General features: G+C 35.8%; 1 protein-coding gene across 1 annotated transcript in view; it reads left to right on the top strand.

Annotated features, from left to right (window-relative positions):
- LRRTM4 (leucine rich repeat transmembrane neuronal 4) overlaps positions 1–23051 on the top strand; it is an 884061-nt gene extending 861010 nt beyond the window's left edge. Inside the window, exon 3 of the mRNA XM_061210898.1 lies at positions 22830–23051. Within this exon, the coding sequence (XP_061066881.1) occupies positions 22830–23051 (222 nt within the window). The remainder of the gene's footprint in view (positions 1–22829) is intronic.
- The last annotated feature ends 3846 nt before the right edge of the window (positions 23052–26897 follow it).

Genomic DNA, 26897 nt, shown 5'->3' with positions numbered 1-26897 from the left:
CAAAAGGGAGCAAGCTTTCTGGCATCTCTTCTTATAAAGACACTAATCTTATGAAATCAGGACCCCAACCATTATAAGCTCATTTAATCTTAATTAACCTTAACAAAAACTCACTATCCATCAAGGTGATGGAGGTAGGAAAGTGCATGGTCTACATACACTAGTAGCTTGTTGACCTTAGGTTAGTGAAACACAAATTTCTGTTTCACTCAATGAAGTTCACTACATTTAAAAAAATGCTACATAATTTATAATTCTCATTAAGTGATCATCTATTTATCTGAATCGATGAGGTTTTACTACATGCTTAGCTAAAAAAATAATGGGCCTTTTCATGTTTTTAGTTAGTTAAACACAAATTTCCTATCATCCTGGAAAATGGTACTTTAGATTGCCTAAAGAGGCCATATAAAATTGAATGTTTCCAAGAGACCATCAAGATTGCAGAGGAATAAGACATGGAGATCACCTTCCTCCCCACAAATATATCAGAAATACATCTACATGTGGAACAACTCCTACAGAACACCTACTGAACGCTGGCAGAAGACCTAAGACTTCCCATAAGGCAAGAAACTCCTCACGTAAATGGGTAGGGCAAAAGAAAAAAGAAAAAACAGAGAAAATAGAATAAGAATGGGACTTGCACCATTGGGAGGGAACGGTGAAGGAGAAAAAATTTCCACACACTAGGAAACCCCTTCACTGGCGGAGATGGGGGGTGGTGGGGGGAAGCTTCAGAGCCATGGAGGAGAGCACAGCAATAGGGATGCAGAGGGCAAAGCAGAGAGATCCCCGCACAGAGGATCCCCACATAGAGGATCCCCCCCCAGCCTGAAAGGCTTGTCTGCTCACCCACCAGTGGGTGTCGGCTGGGAGCTGAGGCTCCGGCTTCGGAGGTCAGATCCCAGGGAGAGGACTGGGGGTGGCTGCATGAACACAACCTGAAGGGGGTTAGTGCAACACAGCTAGCCAGGAGGAAGTCTGGGAAAATGTCTGGAACTGCCTAAGAGGCAAGAGACCATTGTTTCAGGGTGTGTGAGGAGAGGGAATACAGAGCACAGCCTAAACGAGCTCCAGAGATGGGCGTGAGCCATGGCTATCAGTGCAGACACCAGAGACGGGCATGAAACACTAAGGCTGCTGCTGCAGTCGCCAAGAAGCCTGTGTGCAAGCACAGGTCACTATCGACACCTCTCCTCCCAGGAACCTGTGCAGCTTGCCACTGCCAGGGTCCTGTGATCCAGGTACAACTTCCCCGGGAGAACATACGGTACACCTCAGGCAGTTGCAATGTCACACCAGCCTCTGCCACTACAGGCTCGCCCCACATTCTGTACCCTTCCCTCCACCCAGCCTGAGTGAGCCAGAGCCCACTAATCAGCTGCTGCCTGAATCCTGTCCTGTCTGAGAGAAGAACAGACACCCTCAGTTGACCTATACATAGATGTGGATCCAGATCCAAAGCTGAACCCCAGGAGCTGTGTGAACAAAGAAGAGAAAGGGAAATTTCTCCCAGCAGCGTCAGGAGCAGTGGATTAAATCTTCACAATCAACTTGATGTACCCTGCATCTCTGGAATAACTGAATAGACGATGAATCATCCCAAAATTGAAGCAGTGGACTTCAAGAGCAACTGTAGACTTGGAGTTTACTTTCTGCATCTAGTTTGTTTCTGGTTTTACGTTTCTTAGTTTAGTATTTAGAGATTATTTTCATTGGTAGATATGTTTATTGGTTTGGTTGCTCTCTTCCTTTTTATTTTAAGTATAAAGATATATATTTTTTTCATTTTCCTCTTTTTCAGAGTGTGTACGTGTATATTTCTTTGTGTGATTTAGTCTGTATAGCTTTGCTTTTACCACTTTTCCTAGGGATCTGTCTATCCGTTTTTGTTTTGTTTTGTTTTTTAGTATAGTTTTCAGTGCTTGTTATCATTGCTGGATTTGTTTTTGGACTTGGTTGCTCTCTTCTTTCTTTCTTTTTTTAATTACTTTTTAATTTTTAATATTTTTTGTAATTTTTTATTCTAATAATTTTATTTTATTTTATGTTTTTCATTCTTTCTTTTTTTCTACCTTATCTTCTGAGCCATGTGGCTGAGACTCTCTTGGTGCTCCAGTTGGGTGTCAGGCCTGTGCCTCTGAGGTGAGAGAGCTGACTTCAGGACATTGGTCCACCAGAGAATTCCTGGCTCCACATAATATCAAATGGTGAAAGCTGTCCCAGAGATCGCCATCTCAATGCTAAGACCCAGTTCCACTCAACGACCAGCAAGCTACAGTGCTGAACACCCTATGCCAAACAACTAGCAAGACAGAAACACAACACCACCCATTAGCAGAGAGGCTGCCTAAAATCATAATAAGGTCACAGACACCCTAAAACACACCACCAGACATGGTCCTGCCCAGCAGAAAGATAAGATCCAGCTTCATCCACCAGAAGACAGGCACCAGTTCCCTCCACCAGGAAGCCTACACAACCCAACCTTACCCACTGGGGGCAGACACCAAAAACAATGGGAACTACAAACCTGTAGCGTGTGAAAAGGAGACCCCAAACACAGTAAGTTAAGCAAAACGAGAAGACAGAGAAACACACAGTAGACGAAGGAGCAAGGAAAAACCCACCAGACAAAACAAATGGAGAGGAAATAGGCAGTCTACCTGAAAAAGAATTCAGAGTAATGACAGTAAACATGATCAAAAATCTTTGAAATAGAATGGAGAAAATACAAGAAAAGTTTAACAAGGACCTAGAAGAAAAAGAGCAAACAAACAATGATGAACAACACAATAAATGAATTAAAAATTCTCTACAAGGAATCCATAGTAGAATAACTGAGGAAGATGAATGGATGAGTGACCTGGAAGATAGAACAGTGGAAATAATCACAGCAGAGTAGAATAAAGAAAAAAGAATGAAAAGAATTGAGGACAGTCTCAGAGACTTTTGGAACAATATTAAATGCACCAACATTCAAATTATAACGGTCCCAGGAGGAGAAGAGTAAAAGAAAGGGACTCAGAAGATATTTGAAGAGATTATAGTGGAAATCTTCCCTAATATGGGAAAGGAAACAGTCAATCAGGTCCAGGAAACACAGAGTGTCCAATACAGGATAAATCCAAGGAGAAACATGTCAAGACACATATTAATCAAACTATCAAAAATTAAATACAAAGAAAAAATATTAAAAGCAACAAGGGAAAAACAACAAATAATATACAAGGGAATCCCAATAAGGTTAACAGCTGAAATTTCAGCAGAAACTCTGCAAGCCAGAAGGGAGTGGCAAGACATATTTAAAATGATGAAAGGGAAAAACCTAAAACCAAGATTATTCTACCCAGCAAGGATTTAATTCAGATTCAATGGAGAAATTAAAACCTTTACAGACAAGCAAAGCTAAGAGAATTCAGAACCACCAAATCAGCTTTACAACAAATGCTAAAGGAACTTCTCTAGGCAGGAAACACAAGAGAAGGAAAAGACCTACAATAACAAACCCAAAACAATTAAGAAAATGGTAATCAGAACATACATATCGATAACTACGTTAAATGTAAATGGATTAAATGCTCCAAACAAAAGACATAGACTGGCTGAATGGATATAAAAACAAGACCCATATATATGTTGTCTACAAGAGACCCACTTCAGATCTAGGGACACATACAGACTGAAAGTGAGGAGATGGAAAAACATATTCCGTGCAAATGGAAATCAAAAGAAAGCTGGGGTAGCAATTCACATATCAGACAAAATAGACTTTAAAATAAAGACAAGATTCAAAGGACACTACATAATGATAACGGAATCAATCCAAGAAAAAAATATAAAAATTGTAAATATTTATGCACCCAACATAGGAACGCCTCAATATATAAGGCAAATGCTAACAGCCATAAAAGGGGAAATCAACAGTAACACAATCATAGTAGGGAATTTAACACCCCACTTTCACCAACGCACAGATCACCCAAAATGAAAATAAATAAGGAAACACAAGTTTTAAATGATACATTAAACAAGATTGATTTAATTGATATTTATGCAACATTCCATCCAAAAACAACAGAATGCACTTTCTTCTCAAGTACTCGTGGAACATTCTTCAGTATAAATCATATCTTGGGTCATAAATCAAGCCTTGGTAAATTTAAGAAAATTGAAATCATATCAAGTATATTTCCTAACACAATGCTATGAGACTAGATATTAATTACAGGAAAAAATCTGTAAAAAAACCCAAACACATGGAGGTTAAATAATACACTACTAAATAACCAAGACATCACTGAAGAAATCAAAAAATACCTAGAAACAAATGACAATGAAAACATGGTGACACAAAACCTATGGGATGCAGCAAAAGCAGTTCTAAAACGGAAGTTTAGAGCAATACAGTCCTACCTCAAGAAACAAGAAACATCTCAAATAAACAACCTAAACTTACACCTTAAGTAATTAGAGAAAGAAGAACAAAAAACCCCCAAAGTTAGCAGAAGGAAAGAAATCATAAAGATCAGGTCAGAAATAAATGAAAAATATATGAAGGAAATGATAGCAAAGATCAATAAAACTAAAAGCTGCTTCTTTGAGAAGATAAACAAAATTAATAAATCATTAGCCAGACCCATCAAGAAAAAAAGGGAGAAGACTCAAATCTATAGAATTAGAAATGAAAAACAAGTAACAACTGACAATGCAGAAATACAAAGGATCATGAGAGATTACTACAAGCAACTATATGCCAATAAATTGGACAACCTGGAAGAAATGGACAAATTCTTAAAAAAGCACAACCTTCTGAGACTGAAACAGGAATAAATAGAAAATATAAACAGACAAATCACAAGCACTGAAATTGAGACAGTGATTAAAAATCTTCCAACAAACAAAAGCCCAGGACAAGATGGCTTCACAGGAGAATTCTATCAAACATTTAGAGAAGAGCTAACACCTATCCTTCTCAAACTTCCAAATATAGCAGAGGGAGGAACACTTCCAAACTCCTTCTACGAGGCCACCATCACCCTGATACCAAAACCAGACAAAGATATCACAAGGAAAGAAAACTATAGGCCAATATTACTGATGAACATAGATGCAAAAATCCTCAACACAGTACTAGCAAACAGAATCCAACTGCACATTAACAGGATCATACACCATGAACAAATAGGGTTTATCCCAGGAATGTAAGGATTCTTCAATATATGCAAATCAATCAATGTGATAAACCATATTAACCAATTGAAGGAGAAAAACCATATGATCATGTCAATAGATGCAGAGAAAGCTTTCACAAAATTCAACACCCAGTTATGATAAAACCCTCCAGAAAGTAGGCATAGAGGGAACTTACCTCAACATAATAAAGGCCATATATAACACACCCACAGGCAAGATCGTTCTTGATGGTGAAAAACTGAAACCATTTCCTCTAAGATCAGGAACAAGACAAGGTTGCCTACTCTCACCACTATTATTCAACAGAGTTTTGGAAGGTTTAGCCACAGCACTCAGAGAAGAAAAAGAAATAAAAGGAATCCAAGTTGGAAAAGAAGAAGTAAATTTGTCACTGTTTGCAGATGACTTGATACTATACATAGAGAATCCTTAACATGCTACCAGAAAACTACTAGAGCTAATCAATGAATTTGATAAAATAGCAGGATACAAAATTAATGCACAGAAATCTATTGCATGCCTATACACTAATGATGAAAATCTGAAATAGAAATTAAGGAAACTCTCCCATTTACTATTGCAACAAAAAGAATAAAATACATAGGAGTAAATCTACCTAAGGAGACAAAAGACCTGTATGCAGAAAACTATAAGACACTGATGAAATAAATTAAAGATGATACAAACAGATAGAGAGATATACCATGTTCTTGGATTGGAAGAATCAACATTGTGAAAATGACTGTACTAACCAAAACAATCTACAGATTCAATGCAATCCTTAACAAACTACCAATGGCATTTTTCACAGAACCAGAAGAAAAAATTCCCCAATTTGCATGGAAAGACAAAAGACCCTGAATAGCCAAAGCAATCTTGAGAACGAAAAATGGAGCTGGAGGAATCAGGCTCCCTGACTTCAGACTATACTACAAAGCTACAGTAATCAAGACAGTATGGTACTGGCACACAAACAGAAATATCGATCATGGGAACAGGATAGAAAGCCCAGAGATAAACCCACACACATATGGTTACCTTATTTTTGATAAAGGAGGCAAGTACCTACAATGGAGAAAAGACAGCCTCTTCAATAAGTGGTGCTGGGAAAACTGGACAGCTACATGGAAAATAATGAAATTAGAACACTCCCTAACACCATACACAAAAATAAACTCATAATGGAAGAAAAACCTAAATGTAAGGCCAGACACTATAAAATTCTTAGAGGAAAACTTAGGCAGAACACTCTATGGCATAAATCCCAGCAAGATCCTTTTTGACCCACCTCCTAGAGAAATGGAAATAAAAACAAAAATAAACAAATGAGACCCAATGGAACCTAAAAGCTTTGCACAGCAAAGGAAAACATAAACAAGACAAAAAGACAAAACTCAGAATGGTAGAAAATATTTGCAAATGAAGCAACTGACAAAGGATTAATCTCCAAAATTTACAAGCAACTCAATAATGAAAAAACAACAACCCAATCCAAAAATGAGCAGAAGAAGTAAATAGACATTTCTCCATAGAAGATATACAGATTGCCAACAAACACATGAAAGGATGCTCAACATCATTAATCACTAGAGAAATGCAAATCAAAACTACAATGAGGTATCACCTCACACAAGTCAGAATGGCCATCATCAAAAAATCTAGAAACAATAAATGCTGGAGAGGGTGTGGAGAAAAGGGAACACTCTTGCACTGTTGGTGGGAATGTAAATTGATACACCACTATGGAGAACAGTATGGAGGCTCCTTAAAATCTAAAAGTAGCACTACCACACGACCCAGCAATCCCACTACTGGGCATATACCCTGAGAAAACCATAAATCAAAAAGAGTCATGTCCCACAATGTTCGTTGCAGTTCTATTTACAATAACCAGGACATGGAAGCAACCTAAGTGTCCATCAACAGATGAATGGATAAAGAAGATGTGGCACATATATACAATGGAATATTACTCAGCCATAAAATGAAACGAAATTGGGTTATTTTTAGTGAGGTGGATGGACCTAGAGTCTGTCATACAGAGTGAAGTAAGTCAGAAAGAGAAAAACAAATACCGTATGCTAACACATATATATGGAATCTAAAAAAAAAAAAAAAAAATGGTTCTGAAGAATCTAGTGGCAGGACAGGAATAAAGATGCAGTTGTAGAGAATCGACTTGAGGATGTGGGGAGGGGGAACTGTAAGCTGGGACGAAGTGGTAGAGTGGCAAGGACATATATACACTACCAAATGTAAAATAGATAGCTCGTGGGAAGCAGACACATAGCACAGGGAGATCAGCTCAGTGCTTTTTGACCACTTGGATGGGTGGGATAGGGAGGGTGGGAGCGAGACACAAGAGGGAAGAGATATGGGGATATATGTATATGTATAGCTGATTCACTTTGGTATAAAGCAGAAACTAACACACCACTGTAAAGCAGTTATACTCCAATAAAGATGTAAAAAAAAATAATAATAATATTTAAATGTTTCCAAGAATATTGTGATTTCTTTTTTTACCAAATTCTCAATGCTAGACTCCATTCCAGGCATCTAGAGCTTCTCTGAGGGTCTAAATTCATGATGAAATAATAATTTATAACTTATATTAATATGTTATATATAAGCTTATTTATAACACTATTATAAATAATAAGTATTATTAGTGATAACAGTAAACCAGTAAACCACAATTAAGTTGACACTTAAAAAATTAGTCATTCTATTGAGCATTCTTAGTCATATTCACTAAGTGTCAGCCACCTTGTTAAATGTTATGATTTATCTGTATTAAGATACAGCTCAGAAATAAGAACTTTCAAATCAAACTATTAAGAGCAGTGGGAAATTAGGAATCTAGGCTAAATACCTTGACTAGGTTCAAGCACCCAGAAATCAGGATCTAGGAGAAACAGATAAAACTAGAACACAACAGTAGATTAGAAGTGATCTGCTGAGATAGTCAGAAGTAAAAGGTATGTGAATTATAATAAACAGCTGAGGAAGCTACATGCAATTCACTGAAGTGGTTTAAGATAAAGGGTAGTTAATGATTGAATTAGAATTCAAGAAGCCAGGGTGGAATTTTTTAGGAAATATAGAAAAGAAATTTGGGTTGGGGAAAATACTATTATAGTCATGGTGTAGAGTGGGTTTAGACACCCAGAAGAGTTCAGATTTTGGGTGTTGGCCAAAAAAAAAATGAACCACAGCATGATGGATTCACCCAACTCCTCTGGATTGTGTCAATTCAGCTACTCAATTTAGCTTCCTTCTAAAATAGGGACCTATGCAGTCTCCCAAGGTAACAGAAATAAAAACAAAAGTAAACAAATGGGTCCTAATCAAACTTACAAGTTTTTGCACAGCAAGGCAGCCATAAAAAAACAGGGCTTCTCTGGTGGCACAGTGCTTAAGAATCCGCCTGCCAATGCAGCAGACACAGGTTCCAGCCCTGGTCCAGGAAGATCCCACATGCCGCAGAGCAACTAAGCCCATCCTCCACAATTACTGAGCTTGCGCTCTAGAGCCTGTGAGCCACAAATACTGAAGCCTGCGTGCCTAGAGCCCATGCTCTGTAACAAGAAAAACCACCACAATGAGAAGTTGGTGCACTGCAACGAAGAGTAGTCCTCGCTCACTGCAACTAGAGAAAGCCTGCCCACAGCAACGAAGACCCAGCACAGCCAAATATAAATAAAATAAAATAAATAGTTATTTTTAAAAAATTAAAAAGAAAAAACAAAGACAACATATGGAATGGGAGAAAATATTTGCAAATGATGGGACAGACAAGGACTTAATTTCCAAAGTATACAAACAGCTCATACAACTCAACAACAAAAAAACAAACAATCCAATCAAAAAATGGGCAGAAGACCTTAATAGACATCTCTCCAAAGAAGACATACAGATGGCCAGTAGGCACATGGAAAGATGCTCAACATCACTAATTATTAGAGAAATGCAAATCAAAACTACAGTGAGGTACCATCTCCCATGGTCAGAATGGCCATCATTAAAAAGTCTAAAAATAACAAATACTGGAGAAGATGTGGAGAAAAGGGAACCCTCCCACACTGTTGGTGGGAATGTACGTTGGTGCAGCCACTATGGAAAACGCTGTGGAAGTTCCTCAGAAAACTAAAAATAGAATTATCATATGATCCAGCAATCCCACTCCTGGGCATATACCTTGACAAAACTATAATTCAAAAAGATACATGCACCCCTATGTTCAGAGCAGCACTATTCACAATAGCCAAGTCATGGAACAACCTAAATGTCCATCAACAGGTGAAAGGATAAAGAAGATGTGGTACATATATGGATATACAATGGAATACTACTCAGCCATAAAAAAGAACAAAATAATGCCATTTGCAGCAACATGGATGCAACTAGTGATTATCATACTAAGTGAAGTAAGTCAGAAAGCGAAAGACATACCATATTATATCACTTATATGTGGAATCTAAAATATGGCACAAATGAACCTATCTACAAAACAGAAACACACTCACAGACATAGAGAACAGATTTGTGGTTGCCAAGGGGGAGGGGGATGGAGGAGGGAAGGACTGGGAGTGTAGGATTAGCAGATGGAAACTACTGTATATAAGATGGATAAACAACATGGTCTTACTGTATAGCACAGGGAACTATATTCAAATCCTGTGATAAAACATAATGGAAAAGAATATAAAAAGGAGAATGTATGTGTATAACTGAGTCACTTTGCTGTACAGCAGAGATTGGCACAACATTGTAAATCAACTATACTTCAATTTAAAAAATTAAATTAAAAAATAAATAAATAAAATAGGGACCTATGGAGGTAGTCTATAAAAGTTAATACTCCGTAGTGCTGGGAAACTATAAGCATGTGTACCTGGTGGCCCATGGTGGAACATGGTAGTAAGAGGCAAGTAAATAAGTCCTGTGATCTTTGGGGTGGGTGGCAGCTGACAGTGGGAGTGATGGGTGGAGGGTGGAAGAACAGCTTCTTCAAGCTGATGTCTGTAGTCTCATACCTGCAGATAATTTCCTCCTCTGATTTACTACCACAGATAGTGAATTTCATCAATTATAAGTCAACTCTTACTAATTTCAGCAGTAGAAGACCCCCTTTTACAGCCCACTATGTAATTGAGTATCAGGTTGCTTTAAAGCAAAGATGAATTTAATGATCCTTCCCAAAGATTTTTCTTAGTCATTATTGCTTACTTGCTAACACTTTTGAGTTTTAATTCTTTTTCTTTTCTTTTAAATTTATCACTTGATGGAAACAATTGGGAGGTGTGGATATTTTTCAACAGTGGGAGCCTTTATTATCTTTTAAGTAGATAAAATTATCCTTTCTTACCCATAGTGCAAAGTGGAATGGGCTATTACTACCATCCCAGTAAATTAAATTACTTTAAAAAAAGAAAATAAATAGATTGTGAAAATGTTTAGCCAAAGGAGTTCTCCAGCTGACTGAACATTTATGGGCACTTCGCTATCAAGGCAAGGTAAATTCACCCTACAAGTAGCTATTTAAAAAACATGTGTATAATGATAGTTGTTAAACCTACCTAACTGAATTACACCTAACTTTAGACAAAAGAGTAGAATATATACATAGCCAAATTGATGATAACTAAAAGGATGACAGAATAATCACCAACAAGAATATGAATAGGGCCAAGTGAAGAAGCTTAAATTGGTGAGACAGAATAATTAGCAGTAATGAATTGAACTTAAGAAAAACTTAATTGGAAAGGTAAAAAAAAGAAGGCACACTTATGTGCACATGTATGTCAACTTCTGATTGGGAAGTAATCAGCTTTGTTTTAAGCCAGGCTGGTGTGGGAAATTAGTTAAATCAAACTGTGTACTCCCTGTTGGGCCTACTTCTTTAAAGGAAAGGCTTCTAAGTTTAAAAAGAAGCAGTGTTCTCAACCGTAGTTGCACATTTGAATCACCTGAGGTGTTTTGTTGTTTTTTGTTGTTGTTTTGTTTGTTTGTTTTTTAATAGGCCATACCCTAGAAATTCAGATTTAGTTGATCTGGGGTAGGGATGAGACATAAGTATTTAAAAATCATCACAGATGTCAAAGTTGCAGCCAGGCCTGAGAACTACTGCTTTAAGTGCAGTACTTTTTGGCTTCCATTAAGGGTGGCTTGGGTTGATTGTTTTGTTTCTCAGCAACAGCTGAGAAAGCAGCTTGTAGCAATGCCCTGCTGTCTCCATATTCCAGAGGTATGGTAAGTCTCACTGCTTAATATAACTTTGGGATGCTTCATTTGCAACACTTCATTTGCAGTGTTGACCTGAGAGGTGTGGACAATGGCTGAAGAGACCGAGGGTGTGGAATCCATTCTGTACAAGGGCAAGTTGTGGATAAGTTGGGTAGATTGCTAAGATTTTTAAAAGAGTAGCTTTTTGTTATACACCACTTGGGAAGTAGGTTCTCAATGGCACTTAGGAAGCCATGTGCCATGGCAATATGTATGTGCTGACTCTATATTGAAGCTACATGTGGTACCAGGCTTTCTCTTGGTGACTCCATAAACATTTGTTCTTTGAATCAGGAACCACTTGATAAGCATCTTATTCTCTCTTCTTTCCTTCCTTGTCATTGTTCATACACCTCCAGTATTGCATTTTACCACAAGTGATGTTACATTGTAAATTTGCTCACATTTGTCTTCCATATTAGGCTATAGATTCCTTAAGGTCATGGATACCTGTAGTCATTCTCATACCTTTAGGTCTCAGCACAATGCCAGGCATGCAAATTTTTGTAGATAGAAATGTTTGTGTGTTATCCTACATCTCTTTTATATTCAAAGCTGAGAATGGATGACAGACAGTGGAAAAAGAGAAAGGAAAGGGAGGAGTTCACAGTTTCTGAGACAAACCTCTTCCAAATAAAACCCAATTCTCTAACTAATACTTCTCATAAATTCATACATTCTTTTACCATTTATTTATTGGAATATTCTAGCCAGAAAGCAGCAAACCAATCAGAAAAGCTCTCTGACAGTATTGGGGGAAAACAGTACAGTACAGAAATGTCAGTCGCTGTAAGACTGAGGAACAAGTCCTGAGAGCAGGTGAGGGGATTAAGAAGAGACGGGGTCAGGAGGGTGGTGTACAAGCACACACACACATTATTTCCCATCAAAACCCTTTTTATAGATTGCAGTAGGCAATACATGTTTTTGTTAAAATCACAAGACAGAATCATCAGACAGTATTTCCTTAATGTTGAAGTTATAGTACAAAACATTCTGCGAACCAGAATATAAACATGCGTGAGAACAGACTGTGATTACCGAAACATGCCAAGGACAAACTATAGTTAGAGAAACCTCAAGCAACCTCACGGGCCAAGACTCATATCTTCTCTAATAACTCTTTTGGGTCCTGTCAAGAATTAAGCAGGACTTTGCCATGCTTTAAGCTGCAAGAACTGTGTCAGCTTGCAGCTGGTTCCCAACACAGAAATAAAATATAATCATGGATATTTAACATTTTGATAAATGCTGTGACGGGAAAAAAACAACAACAGAGAATTGAAACAAGGTATGGCTTACGTATGTGAATAAGGATGGGATGGCATTTTAGACAAAGTGATTGGAGAAGGCCCCTCTAGAAACATGACATTTAAACTGTGCCCCAAGAGATTAACATAATTTCACTGCAAAGAGTTGGAAGAAGAATATCCCAGGCAAAGGGTATGGTGAGTACAAAGACCCAGATATGGAAAAAGGCTTGGTGAGATTGAGAAATGAAAAGAAGGCTTTTTAACTTTTTCACAAAACAAAACAAAACAAAAACCTGTTTATAATTAGATGACCTGTGAACCTAACCTCTTTTACAAAATCACCAAAGTTCTTTTGGGCTTTGCATTATAAACCATCATACACCTAGGGGCATGTTCACTGACTTAAGAGTGTTGCTTAAGGTCTTCACTAAAGGGTCATTGGGTGTTTATTCTGCCCAAGCATGTTTGCTCTAAATGACTTGAATGGTGACTTCAGAACTCCCACCTGGAGGTTTAAGTCTGACTTCTAAGTACCGAGGTCGTGTAAGTCCAGCTCTTTTTCTGGATCAGCTGAGAGCTTTGCTGTTAAGTGGAAGACCTGGATCTTCACAAGGAAACCTGCAATTCCCGCTGGCTGGACACTTTTCTCCCTCTGCTTTCTTGATTTGGGTTATGCAATATAAAACACAGGGAAGTGGAATTAGGTTTGCCTCATTCTATCAGTTCTGAATAAGCTCCTTGAGTAAAATACCCTTATTTTATTCCTCTTCATATACCTCGCAGATACTTACTTACTACAATGCATAGTATACAGTAAATTGATCACCACCTGAATATTTTTACTTATTTAATGGTTGAAAAAAACAGAAGAATAGGAATGTTTTGTGACACCTGAAAACTATATCAAATTCACATTTCAATGTTCATAAATCAATTTTATTGAAATAGAGCCATGCTCACTCATTTACATTTTGTCAAAGCCTATGTACTTTCATGCTATCATGGCAGAGTTGACTATTTATGGCAGAGACTATATGGGTTACAAGCCTTACTTACTACTTACTACTGGCCTTTCACAGAAAAAGTTTGCCAACCTCTGTGACAAGTAATTTTCATGTAAATGAATGAATACATAAATAAATGAACTATAATGGCAAATTTACTTTTTATGTAATTACTCCTCAGAAGTACTCCATGGCAGAGATCCAGGCATTAATCTCAGTCTTAACACATTTTATTAAAAAATATGAGACCAGTATGACTTGTGCATCACTCTGCTGTGCTAGTCTAAAATTCAACCAGAATAAAAACTTTTTGTTTTCTAAATGGGCTTCTCTGATTTTTGTAAGTAAACATACATCACCATGCTTCTTTTTCATGAGGATTGGCCAGTTCCCCCAAAAGTTCTATTTAAACTCTGTTACTCATCTCAGGTTGCTCATCTCATTCTATCAAGTATGTGTATGTCCTTCTGGGGTTTTCTTCCTTCTGCTTTTGTCATTTGGTTCTAACTTTTTACCCTGTGATATGCAATTCTGCTCTGAAAAGATACATGACTGCAAGAAACTCAATCACCTTCCTTATTTGTGAATTTCATTTCATTTTATCTTTACATTTTTAAACATATTCTAGCTTTTACTGAATACTCACTGCACTATTTGAATTGGTTATTTGGGAGGATCACAAAGTGAGTATATCTTCAAAAACAGAACAGGTCACATTTGGAAGAGATACACTCTTGTATAAAGCAAGTTAAAGACACTATTAGTGATTTAACAAAAAAACTATACAAAATACATATTACAAAATTTCATATGGAAACTAGAGATAAGCTACTCTGAACAGTGTGGAGAAACTGGAAGTGAACTTGGAAAGAAAATGGCTCTAATGCCTGTTGCTTGCACCTTCCTAGTATTGGCATTCCTTCTGCCTTTTATTTATTTCCTTTTCCAAATTTCTGAGAAAGGATTACAAAGTAAATCTTAAATTGAATGTGTTTCATGAGCTGATGTTTTGTTTTTCTTTTTGTTTGTTTTCTTTTGTATAGTTTTGTTTTCAAATTTTGGGAAGTAGGTTCAGACTCAAGTTCTGTTATAGAAAAGACTTGTCTTTTGCACATCATTGTATATCGTTGAAACTTCCATATTTTTTTTAGGGGAAAAATGTGGGTTTTGATATTTTATTGTCTCTATTTTTTACTTAAGTGTTTTGGAAGCAAATTTATATAGATTTCACTTAAATAGTATGTTCATTTTCATTGCACTATTGGGGAGACCTTACTTTTTCAAATTCAGGGGCCAGAGCTACAGGAGGAAAGCCTTTAGATGTTAATATTAGCTACTTAACCCAGCTTATTAGTCCAAAACCTCAGTGAATGCTGAGAGTGCTGCTAATTTAATAATCTTCCCTGTTAATGGAGTCAAAGTGAACTTCAAAGAATGGCTAGTACTCATTCATTAACTTAATCAACTCTCTGGACACTTCACAAACATGGCATCCTGGTAGGAGAGCAATAAAGATGTAAGTGGATGTTCTGTTCTGTTTTCCCATCACTGACTTTAAAGTTAGAATTTGGACAACCATGAGTGCACAAATACTACACACTCCCACCTTTAAATAAGACCAGAAAAAGAAAAACAAATGCTATCATGTAAATTTTGTCAGAACTTAAGTTTGAAATGGTCCAGAGTCCAGTCAATATAAAAAGTCAACATGCAGTGTGTCTAGCATTATGCATTTTATGTGCCAGAGTTGCTGTACACACAACTCTGTGTACAACTCTGTGTACAAGCCTTTGTGTACAGGCTAAAGCCTGTAAACAAAATGGAAGTGGGGCAGTTATTAATTTGCACCATTATCATTTTGTTTTCCTTTAAAGTTTTTCTAAAACAAAGGTCATACATTTAATGAGTGTAGTTAACAAATATTAATAGATTATTTTACATTTTTCACATTTATGACTTATTTTAATCTTTAAAACAAAGTAGGGGAAAGATAAGATTTTTATTGTTCTTTCATTCAATCAATATGTGAATACTTACTACGTACCTAATCAGTGTCTAAATGATGAAGTTCAATAAGAATACATTTAAAATTATTTTTATTTTTATTCATTTTTAGCAAATCTTGCCCTTTAATCCCTTGATTTATCATCTTCTCTTGAATTCTTGAATCTTTCTTGTTTCTGGAGATTCTTCACTGTTATAGTTACTGCTTAGGGAGGAAGGTCTTTGTGTGTGTGTATAGATTTTGATTAATTAGTGAATTAGTTGAAGTTTGTAAGTCACAGAGAGAGAAGCTATTGGTGAAGGCAGCTGAACAACAAGAAATAAAACAGCAGGCAGAGTTTTGTTTCACTTTTGTCACTTGAAAAACTCACCGTTTTCTAAAATAGAAGGTGAATTTTCTGATTCTGGCACACCCTTGCTTGACTTCGTGTCCCACACTGTGAATCCTGGGAGTGATGGCTTATTCTCTTCTTGCATCTCTCTCTGGTTTTACTCCTGGCCAAGGAATTGTTCAAAATCCTGAGTTTTCTTCCTTCCTTACTGTCCTGGACACTCAAAGCTGGTGAGTGTCTCATAGGTTTGCAAAGGACCTTTCCCCAGCCCAAACTAGCTTTCCTCCAGTTACACTGAATTATATGCTATTAAAGTTTTCTTTTGATCCATTCTCCTGTCTATCTTGCAAGAATTTCTCAGAGTCTTTGATATGGTGATAGAAAAACACACAAATATCTCTATTCTTTTAATGTCATGTGATATTAAAAGTTTTACTTTTTAATTAGCAGAAACTAAATGCTTAGATAATCAGTGTTTTCTAATGAAGAAGCAAGCCTGTATTTAAAAAAATAATAATGAATAAGAATGTTTCATTGTAGAATGGGATTAAAAATGTCATTTGATAAAACTATTTTGGTTCATTACTTATCGTGTCTCTTCTCTTTTATATTATAAATGTCTTTAGATATTCAAAACCCAAGGAGGTAAAATTTATGAAAAGGTAATTGTTAATTCTCTCAATTGAGATGTGAAGGATGGAATCAGGTTTGTAGGAACTATTAATTTTACAGCTCAGTCAGATGCTCATAACCTCCTCTGGGATTTTTGCTCTTTGGCTTATGTGCCTGTGATGAGCTTCTCTGGGCTGTAAGGGGTGCTAGCTAGTCTAAGATGCCTCAGTTGATCCACAAGGCCTTCCATCCTTCAGTGGTCTAACCTGGGCTTGTTCTCATGGTGGTGGCTAGCCTGCCCAGGATCCTAAGTGCCTTGCAACCCAAACAGTGTTGCCGCCACTTTTCTATTGCCCAAAGAAAGTTACAGGGACAGCCAGTATTAAAGGCAAAGAGAAATAGGCTCTAATTTCTGGATGAAAGGAGCTACTAAGAACTGTGGTCATTTATGGAATCTACTATGTCTGGAACATGTACAGCTTTGGAGCTGTTGTACTCATGTAGGAGAAACTGATAGGACATGAAGATAACTTGCAGAGATTATAAGGCATGGTTGACTGAGAGGACCCTGGTAACATTTGTGTTCCTAGTTTCAGTTGCTCCTGAGACTTAGTGGTAACCTTGAACTTCCCTCAGTGTTGCTGTTAAATCCTTTCTTGTGTCTATGAGTCAATTGTCTCCATTTTACCTAACTAACTTAAATGAGTTGAGGTTCTATCAGCTTGTATCAAAATCCTGCAAAAAACCTGTACCCAAACTTGTTTACATTTTCTTATTCCCTGTCCATTCTTGTCTAATACTAATATATTAAGTAGAATAAAGGCTAAGTTATATATTCATTTAGCTATTGCCCTTCATTTTTCAATTTTATTTCCAATAAACCAAGTGTCCATCTTCATTAAGCAACTCAACTATATTTAATTCCTCATCCAGATTTGTAAGATGGTACTTTTTAGATGGTCTGAGTAGTCAGACACTACACTTTAATTCTAAAAATTAGAGACAAAGTGTCATTTAGGAAATTGAAAATCAACTTTTTATGACTTCAATTGAAAGAACTCATACTGAAATGTGAACAATGTTCATGAAAAGTTAATAAATAAAACTAATGATAGTGCACAGTAATTTTAGAATGATCAGGCTATTAAACTACTTATAACTAATGTTAATACCTTTGAGAAAAGAGGGTAATGATATTGGAATTTCATGCTCAAAACAAAACTGAACTTCAAAAGCCTTTCATGATCACATATATCAAGAGTCCACGTTGCTCTCACATTCACTATCTAGAGACATTCATTTCTCATTTTAAATATAATTATTATGGATGTAAAACTCTGGGATCTGAAGCAAATTTCAGACTTTTGAAATGCCACATATCCCTCTATAATTTTGCTTTTTCTCCTAAGATTTAAAAATATCCCCTTTTCCTCTTCCCTCTTTGAATCTCTAACACTATGGGCCACTGTAATTGAGACAAGTGTGTCCTTTTATATTCCCTTCAGTATGTTGGAAGAAAAACATATTCTAGGCAAAAGGTAAATAATGTTTTTAGAAAACTGGCACACAGACTAAGGATGTTAAGCTCCTGAATGCACAAAGTAGGAATGAAAACCCCTGTTAATGAGCCACTCTGTGACCCTTCATGTCCTTGCATCTCTCTGAATAGAAACAAAAGACAGGGCACAGTTTCCAGGAAAGACACTATCAAAGTTGAGTAAAATTTGTGTAGGAATATGCCTTTTCAGTATATTCTTCTTTCTTGAGAACCAGGGAGTACTTTCAGAGTTATCTGAAATTTATAGAGGTAAAGGAGGTGTCATTACTGTTCCCTCTTTCAGTGGATTCACAGGAAACTTGGGATAATTAAAGAGACATAATTAGTGATAATAATGTTTCCTCCCCTTTGTAACCTACCTCAAATTTAGTTATGAAATATGTCTCTATAGAAGTTTATATGTCTCTATAAAAGTTTAAATGCAATTGAGTTGAAATATTCATATTCTCGAGAGAAACAAACAGAATTTTAGTATATTTCCCCCAATGAGTTCCCTTCATTCCACATAACACACCCAGTATCTGTAAATAAAGTGCAGCTTCCAAGGCAGTCAATGAGCAATCAAGCATGTGAATGAGGCCATATTTAAGCAATGTTGTTGTGCTGTGCTACAGAGTGAAGTCCATCAGAGAGCTGATGGAACACGGGGACCATTGGAAAAGCTCTAAGAACACATTTACAAAAATACCAAATACACATTAAGAGGAACTTAAGCATACTTTGTTTTGACTGCTGGAAACAACGATACACACAGGGACCCAGGTGGTTAATGTACTGTACATTATTATTATGAAGTACAAAACCTCAGTCTCTCAGTTCCTCAGAAACCACAAAGTGAGTTGATTACACAGTGCCCTACAGAATAGACTTTAAATGTAAAGGAGCAAACATCGCAGATACTCTTTCAGAGCTTGCCAATTCACTTGGCTTTTGAAGTCTTGCTATCGGGCTGCTGTGCAGGATAACTTTACAATATTTTCACCCTGCTAGAGGTTTTAAGCTTGTCTCAAAAACAATAGAGAAAATGGCAGAAGCCCTTGTTCATTGACATAAAAATAAACTGGTACAACTGTGACAGCAAAACAAATTTTCTGAGTTCAGAGGTGATGCAATATGTAAACCTAAGCCTCTGAAATTAATGGAAGTCCCTTGACACGTTTGAAGACAAATACCACGGTATCTTAGATATTGGATTGCTCTTTCCTATTATAGTTCAACTTTAGGGATTTTATTTTATACTGGAAATTCAACCATGTTCACAAATGAGCTAATGGTTTTCATCTGTAGATTAACCTGGTTTTCAGAAGGGTCTTTAAGACCCTGTCTTATTCTCACATTCTCTGCTCATACATGTTTGTAGATTCAAGTGTCTTCTCACTGCAATGACTGGAGAAAGACTATACATGAGGATACAAGATGGTGAACAAAATCACAATCCATGCTTAACGTTTATTTTGATGTCTTTTGGTATTTGGTTAATTTGGAGATAATGAGTCATTCCTTTAAATGAAAGTGTGCAAAAAATATTCTATACCCAGTGAATGTTGCTGTCATTGGAAATGATTTGGTGAAAGTTTTTATATTTTCAAGTAATACTATTTCACCTATCAACAACAACAACAACAACAAAAGTAAGAGTGGACTATGTAACTCATAAGGAGGTCTTCTTCATAAAATTCTTCCTGCTGAAATGTCAGAATAATATGATTTGATTTCTACACTTTTTCAGAGTTTTGATGACCCATGACACCAATCACAGATATCTCAACCTATCCAATACACTTCAAAATCCAATGAGGTTTCCTAAAATAGAACTTGCTGACAAACACAGGTCTATATGAGTAAGAAGAAAAAAAAGAAAAAAAAAAACAACTATTGATTTGGGGAAGACCTAACTTTATATTTAGTATTTGGTAATTCGGCCATGTTGTCTTATAATTTGTTCCTTGCTTTCACTATGAGCAGAGAAATTAATGTCTAATGTCTAAAAAAATCTCTGTATAAATCCCAACTTTGACCTGGTATGTATTTTTTTTCAGATTTTTTTTTGAGGATGGAATTGTATATTCAGGTTATATCAAAATATAAAGAAGTTACCTCTTCCTCAATATTTCTTAAAAGACTTGATGAAAATAGTGTTTGCTTTTCATTAGAAGTAAATATGCCTCATCATAGAAACAAAGCAATATATATTAGTTTAATTTTCTCATTCATTGAGAAAAACAGTGAATTATGAGTTAGGAAAAAAAGAATAGTTAAAAGCAGGATGGAAATTTATTCAGGCTATTGCTAATCACATTATAATAATCTGTAATCTGAATATGTTTTCTGATTATTTTTAAAAAGCATCTTTTATGGTGATTCCCAATTTTTAAAAAAATCACAGTATGATTCAGTAGACACATACTCATATGTACACACAAATGTGAAACAAAAGTTTTATGAAACAACTTACCTTTACTCATATGATATACTCTGATACTTTCTATTCTAATTAATTCTATTTTTAAAATGTTTATCTGGATTCACTAAATTGATTTTATAACTCACTAATGAGTTGTGATCTGCCATAGAAAACATTGCTTTGATCTATATCTTTAAAAATGTGAGGAGGTGACTTTTATCTTAATAAGTATAGAGTGTTAAAAACATAATTCTCATACAAACCGACAGTGAATTTGTGTAAAAATTTTATTCAACACATTAATGAGGATATCAGGAAGAAAACACAAGACCTAGTTTAAAGAACATTTGAGGTATTTATATAGTAATTGGAGGAATGGATTCTGAAAATAAGGTTGCTAAGTGAGATATAAGACTAGTTAACTTCCTACAGAACAATTAAGCCACAGTTAACTTCTCTACTAAATTATAAAATTATAACAACTTATCATTTTCCACAGTTTAACCTACAGAAAGAGCCAGATATAGTCCAGTCAGGAGACAGACAACCTATCAGAGATTTTCACAAAGAATTTTATAAAGTAGTGCTAAGTAAATACAGAATTTTTGCTAAGTTCATGCAAAGGCTAAAAGACAGTGTCATAGTATAACATAGACAGCAACTTCAGGTAATACTGCCACTCCTACCACCTATAGAATTAAGGAACTAAAGGAACATGTTGGAATCATTAAAACTCAAACACTTGGAGGAGGAGTTTGGGGAGATGAACCTCATATTTCCCTGGTGCTAGAGTCTCTGTGGGGGACATGATGAGATCAAATGTTGGAAATGCAAATGTTGAAAAAATTACAAACCAGAATCACCTGCTGTTATGGAAAGGCACTGCTGCAGCCAGAACGAAGAAGTGTTGTTGGGGTAAATATCTGGAGCAGGAAAAAGCAGAGAGGAAGCCCACCATAGGAGCAGTCCTTCTATCTTCTCTAGTCTTGCCATCTCCCTCCAGTGGTCCCCACTGGCAAAGTCTAACAGGGAGCAGCAGGTCAAACAGAAATGTGATTTGCAAAGCCCCTGCCCAGTATCATAAAGCCAACTACAGAACTGGGGCTGGAGCCAAGAGACAATGGTTTAGGCCACTACTACCTTTAACCTTACAGGACAGTGAAGGGTTTGCAATTTTATCATTTGTGGACTGTTATCAAGAGTCATATTGGATCTAGTGAGTTATGAGAAATGCTGTAGCATGAAAGCAAGAATTAAGCAATCATCATTTTCCTTTTTCTAGTTTTGAGACATTTTTCTTTATCGGAAATTTGTGGTATAATAAAAAGCTGTACAGAGAATCAAAACTACTATAATTTTAACATTTTCAGCGTTTCCTATTAAAGAGATTTCTATAGACCATTATTCAGGTTTATTATTCTAACATTAGACACATTTTAGCTTATTAGCTTAAAATCAACAACATTACTATTACGAATGCAAAGATGTGCCCACTTTCATGATTCTAGAGTACTTTTGTTCAGAAATTATAGAATTGTTAGTAATAATCTGTGAGAAACTGTAATTTAAAAAAAAGTTAAATAAAAGTTATATATGCCCATAATAAAGATTTCAATGATTTATAAAGATATTTTTGAAAGTAAAATAAAAATCTATATGTTCACAGTTTTATTCACACAAAATGGATCCTACTATACATTCTTTACAACTTAATATTTTCACTTAATATCGTATCTTACCATATTACACAGGTTGATATTTCCCAATCTTTGTATTATCTGCATTCAAATGTACATGTACATAATATATGTTAAAATTATTTAACATAACATAATTATGTTAAATTTTGATGGGAATTTAGGTTGTTTCTAACTTTCTGCTATGTTGATAGATGATAAATGATGGATGGTCAGATGATAAGACACACACTGAAAAGTCTTTATATATGATTTCATATACAAGGTATATATACACTTTGTACATAAAATGATATATAATGGACAAAACAATACTGTTACATACTAACAAGCGTTATTTTGTTTAATGTTTATTTATAGTTGGATCAGCAAGTGATGACTTAAAACACCATGAAAGAGAACAAAATACAATCCTATGAGTGTCATCTTCTCATCCAAAGCATTTTTATAATCAGTATCTTTCTTTCTCATAACCAGATCCTACACCACATGAAGCCCTTGCCATATTACAGCTATGACCAGCCGGTGATCAGGTACTGCCAGGCTCACCAGCCACTCCATGTCAACAAGGGCTACGAAGCAGTGTCTCCAGAGCAGGACGAAACTCCCAGCCTGGAGCTCGGGCCCGACCACAGCTTCATCGCCACCATAGCCAGGTCTGCAGCCCCAGCCATTTACCTTGAGAGAATAACAAACTAACGTGAAAGGCAACTAACTCCTCATTGGGGAACTCGACGCGGGGAAGGAGGGCCTTCATTTTAAAGGAGAATGGGTGTCCAAATCACGCAATCCAGCCTGCTCATCGTTCCTAAGACATTTATGACATAGACGAAAGGAAACAAACAAACAAAAAACTGCTTAAAGAGGGCAGTGGATGCACCTGCAGCATAACCAGGAGAACTACAGAATTCTCTTTGCTTTAAAACATGCAAACAGAAATGTTCCTGGATGTAAATAGTAAAAGTGTCAAGTTCTTATAAAAATAGATTTCACCTTAGCTACCTATAGGTTTGTTTGTATATTTTGCTTTTTCTACACTGCATGGTTCCTGGGCTGGAGAACCACAGGGGGTGGGGGGTAGGGGGAGCATCAAACCAGGTGTGGGTGGGAAGTTGGGGAAACAATACAGTTTTCCTTGTTAGGTGTGTGTAACAGATTATTAAAATTGCTTTCATTTCATTTTTCTTTTAAAAATGTCATTTGTTCATGTTTGGTTTGTTTTATTTTTTTTTCCTGGTCAAGCAATTCTGTTCCCAATTCTAAACATGGGTGTTCAAACTTATGTTGTACCAAAAGAAGATTTGGTGTACCACAGACCACAAAGAAATAAAGTTGACCACAAAGTTTGACAAAGCTACTGGAATGAAAATCCAACAAAATCTGGGCAAATGATCCTTCAAGGCACATTGTATACAATGTGAGTTTTGATTTTTTTTTTTTTCCTACTGGCAGTCCTCACTGTGAGCTTTCACTGTGTGAGAGGTGAATAAAAAGACGTGAAGACCTCCAAATGAGAAGACAATCAGAAATATTCTCACCTGGACTAGGGGTATATGAAGAACAAAGGCCATGTGGTCAATGAATGAAACTGCCAAGCTACAAATTTCTAAACACAAGATAATGTGTAACCTTGGTTTTTAAATTAATTATCGATTAACTTTTGTGTAATTTTTATCAATAAAAGAAAAAAATGTTAGAAAAATAAACATATTATTTTGCAATTGGTACACCACAGCCCACCTAATGTTGAGTGCTTTGTCTCTATATTATAGAATCTTTCTAGTCTATATCAGAGCAATTTAAGAAGAATATGTTGGTATCTATCAAGTGTCTTCTGTATGTTCCACCCTCAGGTAAGGAAGTCCTGAAAAAAGAAGTATGAGATACCTTATGAACTAACTGGATTCATAATTACTTCTGGAGACATGATGTAACTCAAATAGAATTAAATAACAATATGAGAAAAAAGTAAATGTCCTTGAAAGGGTTAGAGGTTGAATGATCTTCTAGGAGAGCGAGAACTGTGTGGAAATTGATTACTAATCTGAAAAAAGCATAGTGATCACCCATTTTTTTAACAAAGGAAATACCTATGTATACATCAGTTGAACCATTTTCACTTGACTTCCTTGGTTCTGTGATGCTATATCTCATCAATTCTCTGATTCACTATGGACATTATCCTGATCTAACCACTGGTCTGATTTGATATTTTAAAACAAATTGAAATTATATAGTCTATGTCATCCTTTATTAAGTGAGATTTTGCATTCTGAATGGTGCTAGTATGTGGTGGTACTAGTGGGTTTTCTGAAGAACTAAATAGCTGGCATCCATTTAATTCCAAATTCTCCTAAAATAATAATAAAAGAGCTTTGTCAATTACTTTCACATCAAAGTAAACAAGCAGAGAGTATAAGAATTTTTTTTCTCAAAGTCATTCTGTCTTACTATGATTTTAAATTAGATTTGAAGTTAAATTCTATCTTAATTGATTAAACAATTATGTCATATTAAAGAAAATTAAATCAAAGGAAGTTTTTCACATTGGAACACAGGCTGTTGCTCTCAGATTCTTGTAACCTTCTTGCTAACATTTATAAATTTGGATTATATTATATCTGGCCATGTTTCCTAACTATTCAAGTAGAATGAATTGACTATGAGTTTAAAAATTAAAGATAGTTCTTTGGCATTTTGATTTTTTAATTTAATAATTATTTAACAGATTTGTAGCAGAACATTTTGGAGTGCCTGCCCAAATTACAAGGATTCTCTTAACCCTTCCCACCTTCTCCATTTATCCAACATCAGCCATATATCCCATCTGCCACCCCACCCCTGCCTGAAGTGATTTACTAGAGGTCATACCTGAAAAATCTTGACCAAATTTGGCTTAAATCAACAATTTATTCTGTTTATTTCTGTTTCTTGTAAACAAAAGAGAGTCCTAAATTGATAATATTCTTCATGTTATTTAAAACTGCCATATTTGGCCAACTGTTTCCTCGAGTCTAATGTGAAATACTGAACTGCTAACAAAACAGACAACATTATGACAATGCTATACCCTCTGAATAGGAAAACTTTCAAATAATTTTTTTTAATATCATTTACATATGCCAGAACAAGTTATACTGAGCTTTGGAACTCTATTGATGATTAAACAAAAAACCAAACCAGCCAACCAACCCAACAAACCAAAAAACCTAAAAAACATCTTTGCTTAAGTAGGCTTAGAAAAGTTCTTAACTGAAAAATTCAAGCTTGATATTGTATGAGAGATCAAGTAGATTTTTAGAGAAAACAGCTTCTTGAAAAAATTAGTGATATTTCAGCAGATGACTTAAGAACGAAATATTGGATTATTCATCCTTTAAACACAAAAGTCAATCATATCTATGCTGAAAGCCTGGTGTAAACAAGGAGGATGCAAGGTTTCTGTTAGTCACCACTCAGACTAAATTATTGTCTGGACTCCTCAATGATATGGAGCAAACTTGTCCTCTCAGGTCACTTTCATCACCATGTCTGGTTCATTCAAGTGCTATGCAAACTGATTGCCCTAGATTCCCCCTTCTCCCTCAACATGGAAGAGAGTTTTAAATTTGGGATTGTGGCCCCATTAAAAGGTGGCATTCAGTGAGTCAGACGACACACTTAGTATTTTCCTAGTGTACAGTGGAAGAAATATATCACACCTCTAGAGACGTTTTGATTTTTTTTTCTCTACTTATAGCTAACATAAGGTTTTTTTTTTTTTTTACTGTCTTCTAAAAGTCAGGAATTATTTTGATTTTACTTATTTTTCATGTTAAAATATTAAAGAGCCCTAAAACAAGTTATGCTCTATTTCAAGACCATCCTGATTAGTAATTTGATTTTATACTATAAAAGGTTTATTGAACCTCTGAAAGCTATGCAGGTTGAGGAATATCATGGAGTATTTATAGAGCAAGGACATGAAAACCACGCCTAAACGGAATTATGAATGTGATACATACAGACTGGAATGGTCAATTATTCGAACATTCTGATTACATTTTTCATAAATATTCTTAGTAATGCTGAGTTTGCTTTTACTTATTGTATTATGCAATAAAGAAATATCTAAAATCAGAAACTATAAATATTGTGTGTGTGTATATATATATATATATATATCTGTTTAAATTTTCATTCTATTGTAGCTCTTCTCACAATATTTCATATATGACCTTCTGAGACTAAAGATGTAAATGATGAGTCATCATTTGCAGAATGCCAAAAACCCAAATACTTTGAAAATTAAAAGTAGACTGTCATAATATTTCAAATAATTTCACTCAATAATAAGACAGTGTGAGGGGAAGGAGACCTCTAGGAGGATGCCCCTGGCATCTGCCATTGGCCTTCATGCCACACTTTTGCCAGTAGCTTGAGTGAAGTTGTGGTAGATCTACACTACAAAGTGATCCCTGTCATGAAACTGAGAAAGGAGAGAAAATGTAGTATCCCAATCTGTAAACCCTTGTGTTTTTTGAGCAATCAATGCATGTGAATTAC

Source organism: Eubalaena glacialis, chromosome 14 (assembly GCF_028564815.1).
Source record: "Eubalaena glacialis isolate mEubGla1 chromosome 14, mEubGla1.1.hap2.+ XY, whole genome shotgun sequence".
In the NCBI taxonomy this organism is placed as follows: domain Eukaryota; kingdom Metazoa; phylum Chordata; class Mammalia; order Artiodactyla; family Balaenidae; genus Eubalaena; species Eubalaena glacialis.
Note: the sequence above shows the minus strand (reverse complement) of the source record. Positions and strands in the feature narration are given on the sequence as shown.